This window comes from Scleropages formosus, chromosome 1 (genome assembly GCF_900964775.1).
Source record: "Scleropages formosus chromosome 1, fSclFor1.1, whole genome shotgun sequence".
Lineage (NCBI taxonomy): Eukaryota > Metazoa > Chordata > Actinopteri > Osteoglossiformes > Osteoglossidae > Scleropages > Scleropages formosus.
In genome coordinates, this window is record NC_041806.1 from 9,557,565 (window position 1) to 9,572,788 (window position 15,224).

Here is a 15,224-nt window from a genome sequence, read left to right on the forward strand (position 1 = left end):
GCTGTACAGTCTGATATTTTGTCTTTTTTCCCATAAACTTTCCTGTCTCTTCCTCTCAATCTCTCCCTCAGTGGAGTTGTCTAGCTTGTCTCTCTGCATGACCAACTCCAAGCTGGGAGAACCGTGTTTCTATGTCATCGGCCGGACCGAGAACACGCGGTTGGTAGCGGTTCCTGTTAGTTTTTTTAATCTCTTCATCGCTTTTTTGAAGCTCTGCTTATTTCCCCATTGTTCGCAAGTCCTGTATGCTTGTGTTTGTGTTCATTCCTTTGTTTTCTTCCCATCCGTTCAGTACTCAATACAATTGTAGTGTTCGCAGCGATAAGGGACGTGGCATAACAAAGGATACGATTGTTTTGGGCCTCTGGTTAACTTCAAGGTCCACGGAAAGCGAGTGCGAATGGGCCGCCAGTGCGCAGGAACGGGTGACTCGAGCTCTCGCTGCATTCCCTCCTCCCCTTTTCTTCAGCAGCAACCCTTGGCGAGCACCTCCACGCATGCGTATTATCAGCACTGTGTGCTTCGCTCGTGTTTGTAAGCCCAGATATAGGATGGGATGTGATTTGACTTACTTGCAAATGGATTGTCTGTCATCGCAGCCCTCTCCCATCTCCCACTTCCATTCTGTCTTCCGTGCCCCACCTTCCCCTTCCGCACACACACTCTTTCTCTCTCTGTTTCTCTAGGCCATAAGCCCAGAGCAGCCTCCCCGACCTCCTCGCTGTACGGAGAGGAGCCGGGTGTGGCTGCAGTAGAGGATCCCCACACCCTCCCCAGGAAAGGTCCAAGGTCGAAGTCTGAAAAGAAGGGGAAGCGTAAAAAAGGAGGGAGTCTAGGGAGAGCAGGAGGAGATGAAGGAGAAAGGAGGACGCTCGATGCTGATCTGGAGCGCGGAGAGGGACGTGAGTTTGTTACTCGCACTCGGGATCAGAGGTCACAGTCGTTAGGAAACGGGGGGAAAAGCGAAGGCTCCCATCGTTCACCCGGAGTTGAGCGGAGTGAAATGGGGATGGAAGAAGATGAAGTCGCAGAGAGAGCGGGGGATGGAGGGAGGGCGAGGCAAAAGCCAAGTGCCAGGAAGGGGAGGGTGGGGCAAGGTGTGTCTGAGCAAAGGGAGAGGAAGAGGGAGGGGTTGAGCAAAGAGGCTGCGGAGGAGTGGGAAACACACACTCAAACCCACCTCTCTTCAGGGAGGCTCCCTCAGCGCAGACAGGTACAAGCAGGAGCTGAGGACAGGAGAGAGCTGTGCCCTCCTGGGACCTCTGCGGAGCCAGAAAGGGACGTGGTGCCAGAGTTGGCCCCCTTCTCTTTCCTCATGTCTCTAGACAGAGACGGCGAGACCGAGTCGGGGGCCAGTCTGTCTAGCACCAGCATGTCCGGGGCCAGTGTATCAGGGGTCTCTTACCAAGATATAACCGGAATGGACCAGCTGCTCAACAAAGGGGCCACACAAGTCTCTCGGGGCCCCCTGCCCCCAGGCCCCTGGCTCCGCCCCAGCCAGCAAAAGCTCTCTCAGGTCCTAGAGGGCAGGAGGCTGAAGGGGAGAGGAGGTGGACTGTGACATCCATTGGCAGCAGACGCAAGTACGGACGGCACGCAAAGGGGGCACGGGATGGACACACACAGACACACACACACACACCCTCTCCTCGCTGACTTTCAGGCACCAGAAGGTTTCTGTTGTCACTGTGATTCTGTCGTAGAGCCGCTACCGGCTGCAAAAATGCACAACTGTTAAAACTGACTGCTGTTGCCATCTAGAGGAAATTAAAGCATAATTCAAAGCAGTTCCGCTTTTCTTTGGCCGGAGCGCAAACCAGAGACAGGGGAGTGCTTCGTGTCTTAGTTCGACACGAATCGAATGATTTTCTCAAGCTTATTTGTTTTCAAAGTAAAATAAATGCTGATTTCTCCATATATTCCATTTGCTCTGGCCACACTGCAATTTTCTTCTTAGAGGGCCTTTTTAAAGTACGCGTGGATGTTTTGCTATTGCCAGAATTACTAATGCCAGTTGTCTTAGAGGCCACTTCTGTCAGTTACATTTGACCGTGTCATGTACAAGTGGAGTACTTTATTTGTCAGTTAATGGTCATTTGTTAAAGGTAGAGGATAGCGTTTAAATTATCTTTCCACAAGGTAAAGGGCAGTAGTTTAATCGTTTGGGGAAACCGAAGTATTTTGCCTCTGGCTTTGCTGTGTGCCTTTTCTACCTGCAGCTGATGTTAACCAAAAATTATTTCCACCACATACTTCTGCCAAATTTCCTTGATCGCGATTCTCTGTTATTAGGTGACGGTTTTAATTCTCCTCATTTAATCAACAAAAGTAATACAAGTGCCTCATTATAAATATTTTCACAGAGACCACATAACACGTGAAATGCGAACTAAGACTGGTGATAAACCGAGCTGGCGAGATCACGCTACCTGCTAGGAAGTGACGGTAGAGGACGCCAATCTCTTGTCACTGCATGTCTTCCGCCTCCCCTCTTCTCGCCCCGCTCTCTCTTCACTTGGACTTCCTGTCATCCAGGTGGAGCTTTCGGGGTTCACGGGGGCAACGGAGCGTTTTTTGCGACATTTCGGTCTTCTATGCATTCGTGAGGCGTCACCGGTTTGCTCCCGGTGACGTTTTGCCAAGGTATGACATAGGTTTTTAATGTACTCTTTTACACTGGCAGACAAAGTCATGGAGCATCAGGGAAGTAAATGAAATGAAGGAAAATTTCTCGTACTGTACATGGATATGCATCACATGTTTACCTCACTCCTTTGAGCAATAACAAGCCATTAACCACTGCTAGGAGGCATGTACAGCGTATCTTCATGTAAGCCCTCTGTGTAAATGATGGCATGGACGCTAAGTTCAACGATAGGCTATTGCTTCTGTAGCGCGTTCGTTTTAATTTCCTTCTGCTCCGTAATTTTGACAGCCGGTGCGTATGTGTTTCTACGAATATTTGTAAGACTAATAAAAAGGGCAATAGACTGGTGTGATTTTTATATACAGCTGGCTCAAAAGATATTCAGGGATTTATCCAAACATGGGTGAACACCGTATTTGGAGATTCCCATTTGTAGAAAAACATGACATGACATCATTCAGTTGCTTAGCAGGCGCTTTTATCCAAAGCAACTTAGGAAGAACTTCTACACTTTCTATCCATTTATACAGCTGGATATTTTTTACCGAAGCAATTCAGGTTATGTACCTTTCTCAGGGGTGCGACAGCAGGGCCCCTCCCGTGACTTGAACCTGCATGCTTTTGGTTACTGGTCCAGTTCCGTAACGATTAGGCCGCCTGCTGCTTTCCGGGCTGCGTGCCCATGGAGAACGGACATTTCCGTTACGTCCGCACTGTCACAGTGACCTGGCCAGTAGACGCCCTCGTATAAACTTCTTGTCACGTTTCTCTGAAACCACAGAATCGATCTTTCAAGTGTTTGCTGGGGCCCTTTCCTTTTGACATCAATTAGCTGATTGTTTTCTTTGAGGAAATGGTTTACTGAAGGAAAGAAGTTACCATGTAATGGATTCATTTTGCTACCATTCAACCTAATTCTCATTTTCAGCCCTTAATGCCAGACACATTTCTCTTCATCGTTTGCAGAAGTGCAGAAAGATGTAGGCCAACACGCCGACTCCTTCTGTTACGAACTGTCAATTTCCGATTTTTCGATTTTAATGATTATTTACGTATCTTAACTGTATTTTATTTCTAATTCATTTTCGGAAATTTCCGTCTGTTGCAAAATGAAAGCAGCCTGAGTTTCACCACCTAACTGATAGACGTAATAAAACCCATTGACGGAATATGTGGGGGGGACCAGTATTTTCATTTATTATAGTGATATTTGAGAATTTTACATAACCTTACTGATAAATAAATCAACAGATGACTATTATTAAGCTACAGTATTGTTGATTATGTAGATAATAAGACGAAAGTGGCTAGAAGCTAGCAAACATTGGACATGTTTACGGGATGAACTTGTCAGCAGTTGGGATGGAGCAGGAAGTTGTGGAGATGAAATATATATATATTTTGCTTTCAATCATTTTAAATCCTAACTCTTAATATAGTTTGGAGTGAAAAAAGGAGTATTTTTTACATTTATATTGCTGTATCTGAGGTTTCTACAGAAGAGAACCAGTGAATAAATCAGGCACGAACCGATTTTTGGTCCCAGTTATGTTTTTAAGGTGAAGAGCCTCTGTATCTGGCATTATGCATAAATCAGTTGTGTCCGAAGAGCACGCCAGCAGCGTACATGCAGAAATACAGAAAGTCATATAGGGCGTGGTTGTCAGTTAAGAGAAATTTAGTTTCAGTAGCAACTCGGATGTCCGACCGAAACACTCAGGAGCCCGTTTCCCAAAACCACAGTCGAATTACAATGATATCGATATCAGTATGCGTTGTTCACGATGTTTTATGACGTTCGAAAAATGCCATTCCAGTTATTCTGAGAAACGGCACTCTGTACAGTACATTCTACACAGACACAGTCCAAATGGGGGAAAACGCTTGCTGGTATTCATGGCAGTACAACCAGAACTAATGATGCACTCCCTTCATTGAACACGAGGCACCGAATTCATGTCCCCGTTTAGGTGCACGCGTATCGGCGTGTGTCCATGCCCGGCCTTTGATATCGTACACAATTACAGAAAAAAAAGACACATGTAACGTCGCCTTGCTTTTGTTCCGTCTCTGCGGCTATATACCTCATTACGTCTCGTTTCCCAGCTCCGGAGAGGGAGCTGAATGGGAGGCTGCTGGGTTCACTGAAGGTGAAGGACCCCTTTGTAGTTGTGGAAGTCCAGTCCAGCACAGCTGTCTTGTCCACATGAAACCACTGGCACAATGCAGAGCGTAGCCCCCAGATCCCAGTTCTACACTGGTTACTGCTTAGACCAGTTCCCCTCCCTCACTCGCTGTACCTTTGTTTCCACTGGCGACAACTAAATGTGAGGTTATTGCAGCTAACCTTCTCGGCACTGCTGCGTGGTTACTAATAATAGGAACAGTCATTACTGCTTAACGCAGTTGCATCAGGAGAACAATACAGTTATATCTAGCAGTATTAAGCGAGGAGTCAAGCTGAAAAGTAGCCCGGTGTGATAATTTCCGAAAAACAGCTTAAAGTCACTGCAGTTGAGGGCTTGACGAGACAAGCGAGCCCATGAAACACAAGTGAAGTCTTTCACCGAGGTATGTCTCATGTTGTGCCCACATTTTTAGGACGTGATGCACTCCCAGCTGGACTTGGGGACTCAAGCACCAGTTTTGCACACACATTAATTTTGGTTGCGGGCTTGTAAGGAGAGGGAGAGGGACTGTGTTGTTTCCCATGGAAGAATCAGGGTTTCTCTCCTCTGGAAACGTGGTCGTTCGGGTGGCCCTCCTTTTTGATTCTGAACAGACGGTCCCATTGACGGTGTTGCCTTTGGGTTCATGTATGTATGTATGTATGTATGTATGTACGTATGTATAAATATCACTATAAATACAAGTGTACAAATTGTTTCTATGATTATTCTTGTTATAAAATTATTGTTATGTTTCTGAATGCATCAACAGGGAATTTTGAAAGCTGACAATGATATGAAAAATGCAGTTGCTGAAATAAAATGAAAAAAAAAAACTGTTGGATCATTTGTTTTTATTTAGAGTTTGGTTCTTGCCTCTATTGGCTTTACCGCTCACCCCATAACACTTGTAGTCCTGAGGTCTTCGCTCACACAGCTTGTTGATTAGTTTTATGTTGAATTATTCACTCATGTCTACAGCTGCTTGTCCCGAGGAGGGTCACAGGGAGCCGGAGCCTAACCCGGCAACACAGGCCACAATGCTGGAGGGAGAGCGGACACACCCAGGATGGGACGCCAGTCCATTGCAAGGCATCCCAAGCAGGACTCGAACCCCAGAACTGCCACGCCACCGCACCCTCCTCCTGTACTGAGTCAAGTTCTGTTAAGATTCAAGATTCAAGAGTTTGTCATGTGTACAGTAAACAGTCTGTTACACCATACAATGAAATTCTTACTCTGTGAATCCTCCCAGCAGCTTATGACATAAATTATAAAGACACAAGACATAAATTACAAATTTACAAAATAAAATAACTAGTGCAAATGCAAGAAACAGCAGCTTATGACATAGATTATAAAGACATAAGGAAAAAGGACACAAGGCATAAATTGCAAATTTACAAAATAACTATTAGTGCAAAAGCAAGACAGAATTATGGACATGTATAAAGTGTACAGTGCACAATGTAAACATGGAAGACATATATGTGCAAAGTCCTGCAGAGGTAGATTGGGTCCATGTTGTTATTTGCATTTGAAAAGGGTGTATGTGTGTATGCAGAGGTAGTCTGCAGTCTGTAATGTTATTTGCATTGTGTGTGTGTGTGTGTGTGTGTGTGTGTAGGAAGGATGGGGTAGTTGACCCCTCTCACGATCAGAGGGTAATCTGTGTCTGCAGTGATGGGGGGAGAGGCAATGGATGGGTGTCATTCAGAAGCCTGATGGCCTGGGGATAAAAACTGTTTTTCAGCCTTGAAGTTCTGCCTTTAACACTCCTATAACAGTGTGAAAAGGCTGTGCTGGGGGTGACTAAAGTCCTTGATGATGTTGATGGCTCTGGCTTGGTAGAGGCTCTCCAGTGTTGGTAAGGCTGTTCCAGTGATGGTTTGGGTAGTTCTCACCACCAGCTGTAGAGCCTTACGATCCTGGTTGGAGGGGATCGAGAGCACTAAGAACACAAGCAGTATGGAATGCTGTCGGACTCGTGTGTCACTTTGCTGTGTTTAAATTTTTTCATATTTCCAAAACTGCCTGCGTAGATTTTGTTAAATCACATTTTTTGCAGCAGTTCAGCAATATTTTTTAAATGATTTAAAGATATGGGAGTACTGTATGCAGGACTTACAAGATACTGTTTTGTAATATGACTTGTACGATTCTGTCCCCTCCAGCAGAGGGCGCACAACATCTGTATTGGTTCCCTCTCTTTTTTTTTTTTTCATTCTGCTGGAAAATCTAACAGCGCATGAGTTGTCAGGCTGTAGCTACTCTCAGGACTCCAAATCTACTGTGGTATAACATTCGCCTTTACAGTCAGTTTCTGATTGCCATCATAAACAAATGCAATAAAACATTTGTTCCTTCGCTGATCACAAGACCAAAATTCAGCGAAAAAGAGATCCATGTGAGCGAAAAGGTCCTTTCTTGTAAATTTTTGTGATGTTTTAGGGGGTAAAACAATGTGCAAGTGGCCTGCTTTTGTAGAATTGTTCCTTTATGTACAGTTTATGTGCTCCTGGGTAATGATGCATAACACTGAGCTTGTTGGCACATTTTGTCATATACTTTCATTTATATATTATCTCCAAGTAGTTTCAATCCGGTGATCTATCGGTGTTAAATCATGGTATGATTGTGATCATATGTATAGTCGTAGAATGTATTTCTTTACCTGTTACATAGTACATGATGAACCTTTAGTGCCAACATGACAGTAAATTATATTAATATATTACTATTACATTACTATAAATTTTTATTACTATATTATCGTTGCGAAATTCTAAGATAAAGTAAAAACAAACAGCACTGATGAAGAACCACTGTTGGTCTGAAAAATACTTAGACTATGAACTGACCTTCTGTCCAGACGGTGCTTCATACCATGTTTCTACAACATGCCTTTGGACCTTCTCAACATCGCACGCCTTCTAGTTGTGCCAATGACTCATTTACCAAATAAATAAACCAGACTTTGCTGTGATTACAGAGGGATCACATATTTACCACTGGAAAGAATTAGCCGAGAGATGCTAGATGTTGGAACAGAAAACAAAAATTGGGACCTTTTTCCTCATTCTCGACAAAAGGTTTCTGGGAGCTCAAATCATATTGTGCCCTATTCAGTTTGATAACTGAACATTAACTCTGGTAGAACAAGTGTTTCCGAAAATATTCTTTGCGCAGTTGAAATATAGCCTTCAAAATTTTTGTGTATCTTACTGGAATGGCAAAATTTATTACATTAAAAATGTAACAAAGGTAGCTCTTTGTAGAAAGAAAAGTGTCTTCCACATGTCGTGCAGTCTGGGACAGCAGTGAATTTTAGGCCTTCTGGTGTTTTTTTTCCATTTACTTATTGCCCCCAGGAGCCGAGCAGCACCTTGCGGCTGCTTCCTGTCACGCTTCTCTGTGGGGTTTCCATATGGAAGGGACACGATTTGACAATTCCACCAGTGGGAGCAGCACGGGTAACAGATCTTAGAGGGTTCCAGGACACAGGGAACATGGTAGTACCATAGCGGTTGGAGCCGTTGCACTTGAAAGACCCAAGTTCGAATTCCACTTTATGCTATAATACCCCTTAGTAAGGTACTTACCTCGAATTGTTCCAGTAAAAAATATCCAGTTGTTTAAATGGGTAACTTGTCACAAGCAGCATAGTACCTAACACTGTAAACTGTAAATGAATAAGGGCATCAGCCTCATGAATAAATACTAATCAGACAAACATACTGATTCTAGGCCTGATAGGGGCCCTACACCTTTACTTAACTACGTACGTGGCTGTTCACACGTTATCTATCACTTAAATAAATAGACAAATACTGTATAGTGTGACCCCTACTCACGACTTTTCAAGTACTCAAAACTTTTCAAGACTTTTAGACTTTTCAAGACTCAAGTTTTTTTTTTTCTTAGGAACAGCTGGTAGCGTAGTGGTTAGAGCTGCTGCTTTTTGGACCCGAAGGTCGCAGGTTCGATCTCCAGCTGTAGTACCCTTGAGCAAGGTACTTACCCTAAATTGTTCCAGTAAAATGACCCAGCTGTGTAAATGATTGTAAGCATTTAATAATTGTGACTTTAACATTGTAAGCTGCTTTGGAGAAAAGCGTCAGCTAAACGAATAAATGTAAGTAATGAACAAATACCCATTATAAACTTTTTCAAGAAATACAGTACTCTGTTTTAATTTTTTCATCCGATTCACCAACAAACAGTGCTTGCTAATACTGAGGGCTTATTTAAGCTTTTGAAAACTCACCTCTAACTCTTTATTCTTTATCTAATTCACAACATGTCAAGAATACCGCTGCCAGGAGACTCGGAATGCGCAGGTGTGTGCACGAGGCATCCCAGCTCACCAGAGGAAGTGGCTGACTGCCATCCTGGTCTCCATGGGCTGCTCACTGGGAGAAAGAGACAGAGTCCTCTGCTCTGTTCCTACCCAAATCACAGAGTTCATTTATTAATGTAGCAAACACTTTTCTCCAAAGCAAAGAAGAGTCCATTTCGCTAACGGGCAAAGAAACACAGATACAGACCTGCGATTCTCGAAGTACAGTCACTTAGTCCAAAACCACATTACAGGAGCAGCTGTACATAGAATGGAATAGAGGAGAATAGGACAGAATATAAATACAGAAGTGACGTCGAACCCTTGGCCCAGTCCATGTCATGTAAGAAGCCAGCTCTCAGTCCCAGTTCAGTTTGTAAGTAAGATAGGCTGGTTCAGAACCATGGACAGCTACCTGGCTCCCTGAAGCCTGAGCATGGTGGGCTACAACTCCCACTGTGTGTGTGTGTGTGTGTGTGTGTGAGAGTGTGTGTGACCGTGCTGGCGCCTCACATCGTCACAATAATGGTGTTGTTTCTGAACATGTAACTGGTTTTGGAGGAGGCAGAGAAGAACCAGTCTGGGCTCTTGCAACTGTCTTCAGGTCTGAATGACTACAGAATTCACTCTGCTGTTGCACACGAGGCTCCCAGTTCAAAATTATGATGATGAAGACAGTGTTTCGTCTGAAATGTACGAGTTGTGCTCAGGCTCCTAGGGGTCTGTCAGCGGAGAACAACCCGTATCTGACGCCACTGAGTGAATGTGACTATAAAGTAAAAGTGTATCTAAAGCTATATAAAACAGTCACTTACATGTTGTTATATAATGAGTCTCTACAGTAACTATTTCATTACACTCCAGACACTAAGTGGTAGATTCTGACTTTATGAATAGTGCATTTACTTACTAATATACTTTATGTAAAATAAATACTGCAGGTATTCTTCACATCCACCATTGTCGTATGGTGCTTATTACATTTTGTCCAACTTTCCCACGGCTTCCGATATGAGCGTGGAAATGTGTGTCCAGAGAAACAGTTGAACTTCCGTTGTTTTCATTGAGCCTCTAAGGTTACTGAAAGTGGAATCTGAGGGTTAAATCATACTTGAGAAATATTCTTGGACATAGCGCCCAAATCACTGTACATATTATAGGTTAGCTACGGATGGGTGGAAGGGCCACTGAGTCAACGCCGACTCACAGAGACCGTTCAAACACGAGGAAAAACAAGCAAGCGTCACATACTGGTGTTCCCCAGCTTAACTAAACATTGGCTGAAGCCATTTGTCCCAAGCGGGGTCGCGGCAGACTGGAGCCAATCCCGGCAACACAGGGTGTAGGGCTGGAAGGGGAGGGGACACACCCTGGACAGGACGCCAGGCCATTGCAAGGCACCCCAACCAGGACTGTAACCTCAGGCCCACTAGAGAGCAGGAGCCGGCCAAACCCGCTGCGCCACCGTGCCCCTCTACCCAGCTTAACTACGGTCACGAAAATTTCCCCTTCATAAAACTAACATTCCAAATCCATAAATAATTGAAAAAAAAATGCCATCATTATGTACAAAATCTGAATATATGACACTTTTGTGTGGGAAGAAAAGTAGTTAACGTTCTTTCAAGTCCATATTGTTCCAATGAAACAGACATAAAAGTGTAACAAAATTTGACTTCCTACACATGCAACAATCCTGTTACTGGGCACCAGTCCCTGGGGAATCATTTTAAAGGCTTTTAAAGCTACTGTAAACTTTGAATGTAACTTAATCTTGCGTACAGCAGTCTCGGTGATGTTCATGTGTGTCTGAGAATTCCTTAACCCTGAGATGGACTGGCATCCCATCCAGGATGTACCCCCCTCGGCCTTGTGCCCAAGGATTCTGAGATAGGGTTTTGATCACTGTGACCCTGATCAGGACAATCAGTTATTAAAATTGGATGGATGGATGGATGGATGGATGGAGTTTTCCTTATGTAATAACTAAGACAAAGTTCCTGCACATTCGTTGTACTCAAGCCAATACTTTGGGCTACATACAAAGTGCTGTGTAAAAATCCCCCTCTATTTCACTCTTCCTTTGACATTTAAAACTATGCGTTTCTTTGCAGGCTGTGAAAAAAATGCATGCACATAATTGTGAGGTACAGGTGCACTCAAGCACAGTTTTATTTGTAAAAGACAGTAATGTAGCAGACATATGTATGGTTTTTAAGGCACTAACATAGCAGCAGTGTGAAGACAGATTCTGCGAAAATTCAGCACATTCACCTCAGTCGCCAGTGTGAACTGAACAAAGTCCCCCGCTGCACTCGGGACAAAAGCAGAAACGATCGAGCAGCGCCGTCATACAGGGGTACCGTTCGTAGGCGTCGGAGGGACCGGAGCACCCGCCGCCAGGCCTCAAGCTCCAAGGGCATGAGTCAGCTCTCCGCACAGTGCGTGAATGTAGCGGGGCTCCGGGGACCGATGGCGCACGGCACACAGCAAATCCATGGCCTTCGTGACCTCTCAGGGTTAGACTGCGAATCGGATTCCTCATCACACTGACAGGCACTGCAAAAAAAGAATGCATATTTTAACACCTGAAAATATCTCTGAGAAACAGTTTGAAAGAGATTATGTACATGTCTGATCTTAAAGAAAAACAGATTTATGGACAATGGAAAAGTACGCCTGTATTTTATGGCAATTGTCTTCATGGTAAACAGTATTTATGGTAAATGTTTACAGAGACTACTTGTGGGGGGCGTGCTGGCGCAGCGGGTTTGGCCGGGTCCTGCTCTCTGGTGGGTCTGAGGTTCGAGTCTTGTTTGGAGTGCCTTGTGATGGACTGGTGTCCCATCCCGTGTGTGTCCCCTTGTACCCTGTGTTGCTGGGTTAGGCTGCAGTTGGCTGCGACCCTGCTTGGGACAAGCAGCTTCAGACAGTGTGCGTGATCGCTTGCTTATTCATTATTTATATATTGAAGGCAGGAAGTGTGCTTTTCCACTGCTCCAGCCTGAAATTTATCTGTTTTTGTTTTCAACAGCACACTGCTGGCGCCCCGACAACGACACTTTGGTCTCGCATAGCTAAAACTGTGGCTGCAGGGACTGAAAAGGTTTCCAGACACTTTTCAGTGCTGTAAAGTGCTTTTCTTCGAAAAGACGATTGTTGTTACAGAAGGAGATGAAGAGCGAACGTTTTCTACACGGTCAGTCTTATCAGAAACAAGGTCATGGGGACCTACATGGGGCAGACAGGTTGACTTATCTCAACCCGGCTCCAGGAACACAGTAGAGCGACGAAAAACAATACCATCAATTCAGCAGTAGCTGAACACTCAGTGCAGACCGGTCATGTGATCAACTTCGAAGAGACCGCAGTTCTTGCACCTCTTCAATGATACAAGAGCTGCGTAGTAAGAGAAGCGATCGAGATAGAGAAGCACCCCGATAACTTCAATCGAGAAGAGGGTTTCAAACTATCAAGGACCTGGACACCCCTCATTTCGAATCTTCATTCCAGACCCACGACGACCCGACTGCCTCACGCGGCATCTCAGATCAACGAGCGGACCAGGAACTCGAAAGGTACAGTGCAGGTGGAAAACACAGCAGAGACACCACTCAATGGGACCACCCGCTACGACCTCCGACCTCGACCCCGCCGAGAAATGCGCCCGCCCTCGTCAAACACTCCAGTTCACATCCAGCCTTTGCAAGATGTGGAAGCTCCCTGAAGATGCTTCCAACAGGGGAAGCGAAACATTGGAACCGGTTTCCTACACGATGCGGTCTCATCCAAGAAGACTTAAAACCCAAGGTCAAAGTTTGTGAGTGCTGTGCAGAGAACAAATGTACATTTTTTTTGCACTGTTTTCTAATTGCGAACTTAACACTGCCGAGTCCGTCACACACATATCCTGACTTTTGTGCTGATGTAAATTGCTCTTAATTCATTTACTTGACAAGTCTTACACGGAACAACGTGCCAATGGGTGTTTCGCCGTCATTGTCCCTGAGGAAGAATGAGAGCGCTGACACCACCAGGGCTTCAGGAGAGGTTTGTTGACAGCTGTCCAAAGTGTTTTTAGTGATCCTCCGAGACTGATCCAGCCCATTTTCAGGATGTGGAAGTGTGTAACAGGGAAATTAACTCCCTCTGTCTGTTTTGTCAAGAGACTGGAGGTGTGTTTCTCCAGAGGATTGTTTGAAGAGCTGTATGTGTCAACTGGAAATGCTGAAGTTTGAACATTTCTGCCTATATTTTTTTATTCTTTTTTTGTGATTGAATGTGAGCCTCTGTCTTGAAAGCATTTCATGTTCTTTCTTGCATGAGTACCAGTGCAAAACTAACAATGGCTGCTACTGACGATAATTATCATTACCATAATTTTTATGTTCAGGAACACATTTTTGAAACGAGTTAAAGGTTTTGTTCAGTATCAATGGACACAACAATTTTATAATGTTCATTTAAGATTCCATAATGTTCCATGTTGACAATGTAAGAGAATATGGATAATCACAAAAAAATGTCCCTCAGGACACTGGAAATAAGCTGTTTTTTGTTAGGGCACATTGCTATGAGTGCAATGCATTATGAAATTGTAATTATAATAAATACATCTCATGTCAGAGGTGAAGCACTTGGTTCCAGTTAAGCTTAAAGTTAATTATAAAATCTTATTTTTGCTGGGCAAAAGGCAGTAATGAGCATTGCTCTAGCTTACCTTAGTGAGATTATTGATTGTTATATTGCAGAAGGTTGTCTTTGTTCATTTGAGTTACCTTAAAGTACCTGTGATTAATAAGATCTCAGTAGGAGGGCTCCCCTTTAGCTACAGAGTGCCAAAATGTTGGAATAGTCTGCCAGTTGCTTTCAGGAATGTCCTGTCTGTCTCAGCCTTTAAATCCAGGCTTAAGACTTATATGTTCATTCTGGCGTATCAATGACCAATGTAATTCCTATGTGCTGTTTTTAATTCTGTATTAAACTCTTTACTCTCATTATGTCATCAGTTACTTACCCTTTCTTTCTTGTTGAGCATCGTTTCCCCATGATGAGACCTGAGGAGGCCGGCCGTGATATCAGTACACTCCATGTTGATGGAAGCTGACGACTGCACGCCATGGTGGACGGCATATGCCTATGTGAACCGGGACATCAAGTTATCAGCATTTAACTACAATGTTATAATTAACAGTAAATTGTCTTAAAAGTCTTGGGCTCCCAGAGATTTTTTTTCTCTCTTGCCTTTCGGTTGGGAATTTTTTTTATTTCTTTCCTCCACTGCCAGTAGGCTTACTTACAGCTTTAATAATTGCATGGTTAACTACTTGTCTTATATCTTTGTTCAGCGCTCTGTATATCCGTGTAAGAAGAGTCATTCCATTGTCAACAACTGCTTGTCCCAAGCAGGGTTGCAGTGAGCTTCAGAACCTTACCCAGCAACACAGGGCACAAGGTTGAAGGGGAGGGGACACACCCAGGACAGGATGCTGTGAGAACAGCACTCTATGAAAATATATTGAATTGAATTGAAAGCAATACTTAAGAAATGTATAGTGCTGCTTCAATGTATGTGAACCTTATATGGAAGGTCATTATTCTTGTATAAAAAAACACACACATGCACACTGTCTGAAACTCCTTGTCCTGAGGCGAGCCGGAGCCTAACCCGGCAACACAGGGTGCAGGGCTAGAGGGGGAGGGGACACACCCAGGACAGGATGCCAGTCTGTTGCAAGGCACCCCAAGCAAGACTCCAACCCCAGACCCACCAGAGAGTGGGACCTGACCAAACTTGCTGCGCCACTGTGCCCCCCCCTTGTATAAAATATTTAAATAAATTTGTAATTTTATAATATCACTCACACACACACACGTTAACTGAAACTGCTTGTCCCGAGTGGGGTTGAGGCAAGCCAGACCCTACCCAGCAAGGCAGGGCACGAGGCCGAAGGGGAAGGGGACACACCCCGGATGGGACGCCAGTCCACCGCAGGGCACCCCAAGCGGGGCTCAAACTCCAGAGCTGCCACACAGCAGGCACAGGCTAAACCCACCGCACCACTGTGCC

The 15,224-nt window shown here is 44.4% G+C and overlaps 1 protein-coding gene and 1 long non-coding RNA gene across 4 annotated transcripts in view; one reads left to right on the forward strand and one right to left on the reverse strand.

Annotated features, from left to right (window-relative positions):
* Positions 1 to 5,617, forward strand: part of LOC108934829 (membrane-associated guanylate kinase, WW and PDZ domain-containing protein 1-like) — a 62,287-nt gene extending 56,670 nt beyond the window's left edge. The window contains exons 17-18 of one of the 3 annotated variants that reach the window (XM_018752975.2): positions 72 to 159; positions 687 to 764. In XM_018752975.2, coding sequence (XP_018608491.1) covers positions 72 to 159; positions 687 to 693 — 95 coding nt within the window. In that variant the 3' untranslated portion in view covers positions 694 to 764. Of the gene's footprint in view, positions 1 to 71 lie in introns of all 3 variants that reach the window. The other 2 variants (XM_018752972.2, XM_018752974.2) reach the window with 2 other exon arrangements.
* Positions 5,618 to 11,310: 5,693 nt separating this feature from the next.
* On the reverse strand, positions 11,311 to 14,613 carry LOC108934763 (uncharacterized). The gene is made up of 3 exons (XR_001966156.2): positions 14,590 to 14,613; positions 14,172 to 14,291; positions 11,311 to 11,713 (listed from the first exon to the last, which is right to left on the reverse strand). It is a non-coding gene; the product is annotated as an uncharacterized LOC108934763 (long non-coding RNA).
* Positions 14,614 to 15,224: the final 611 nt, after the last annotated feature.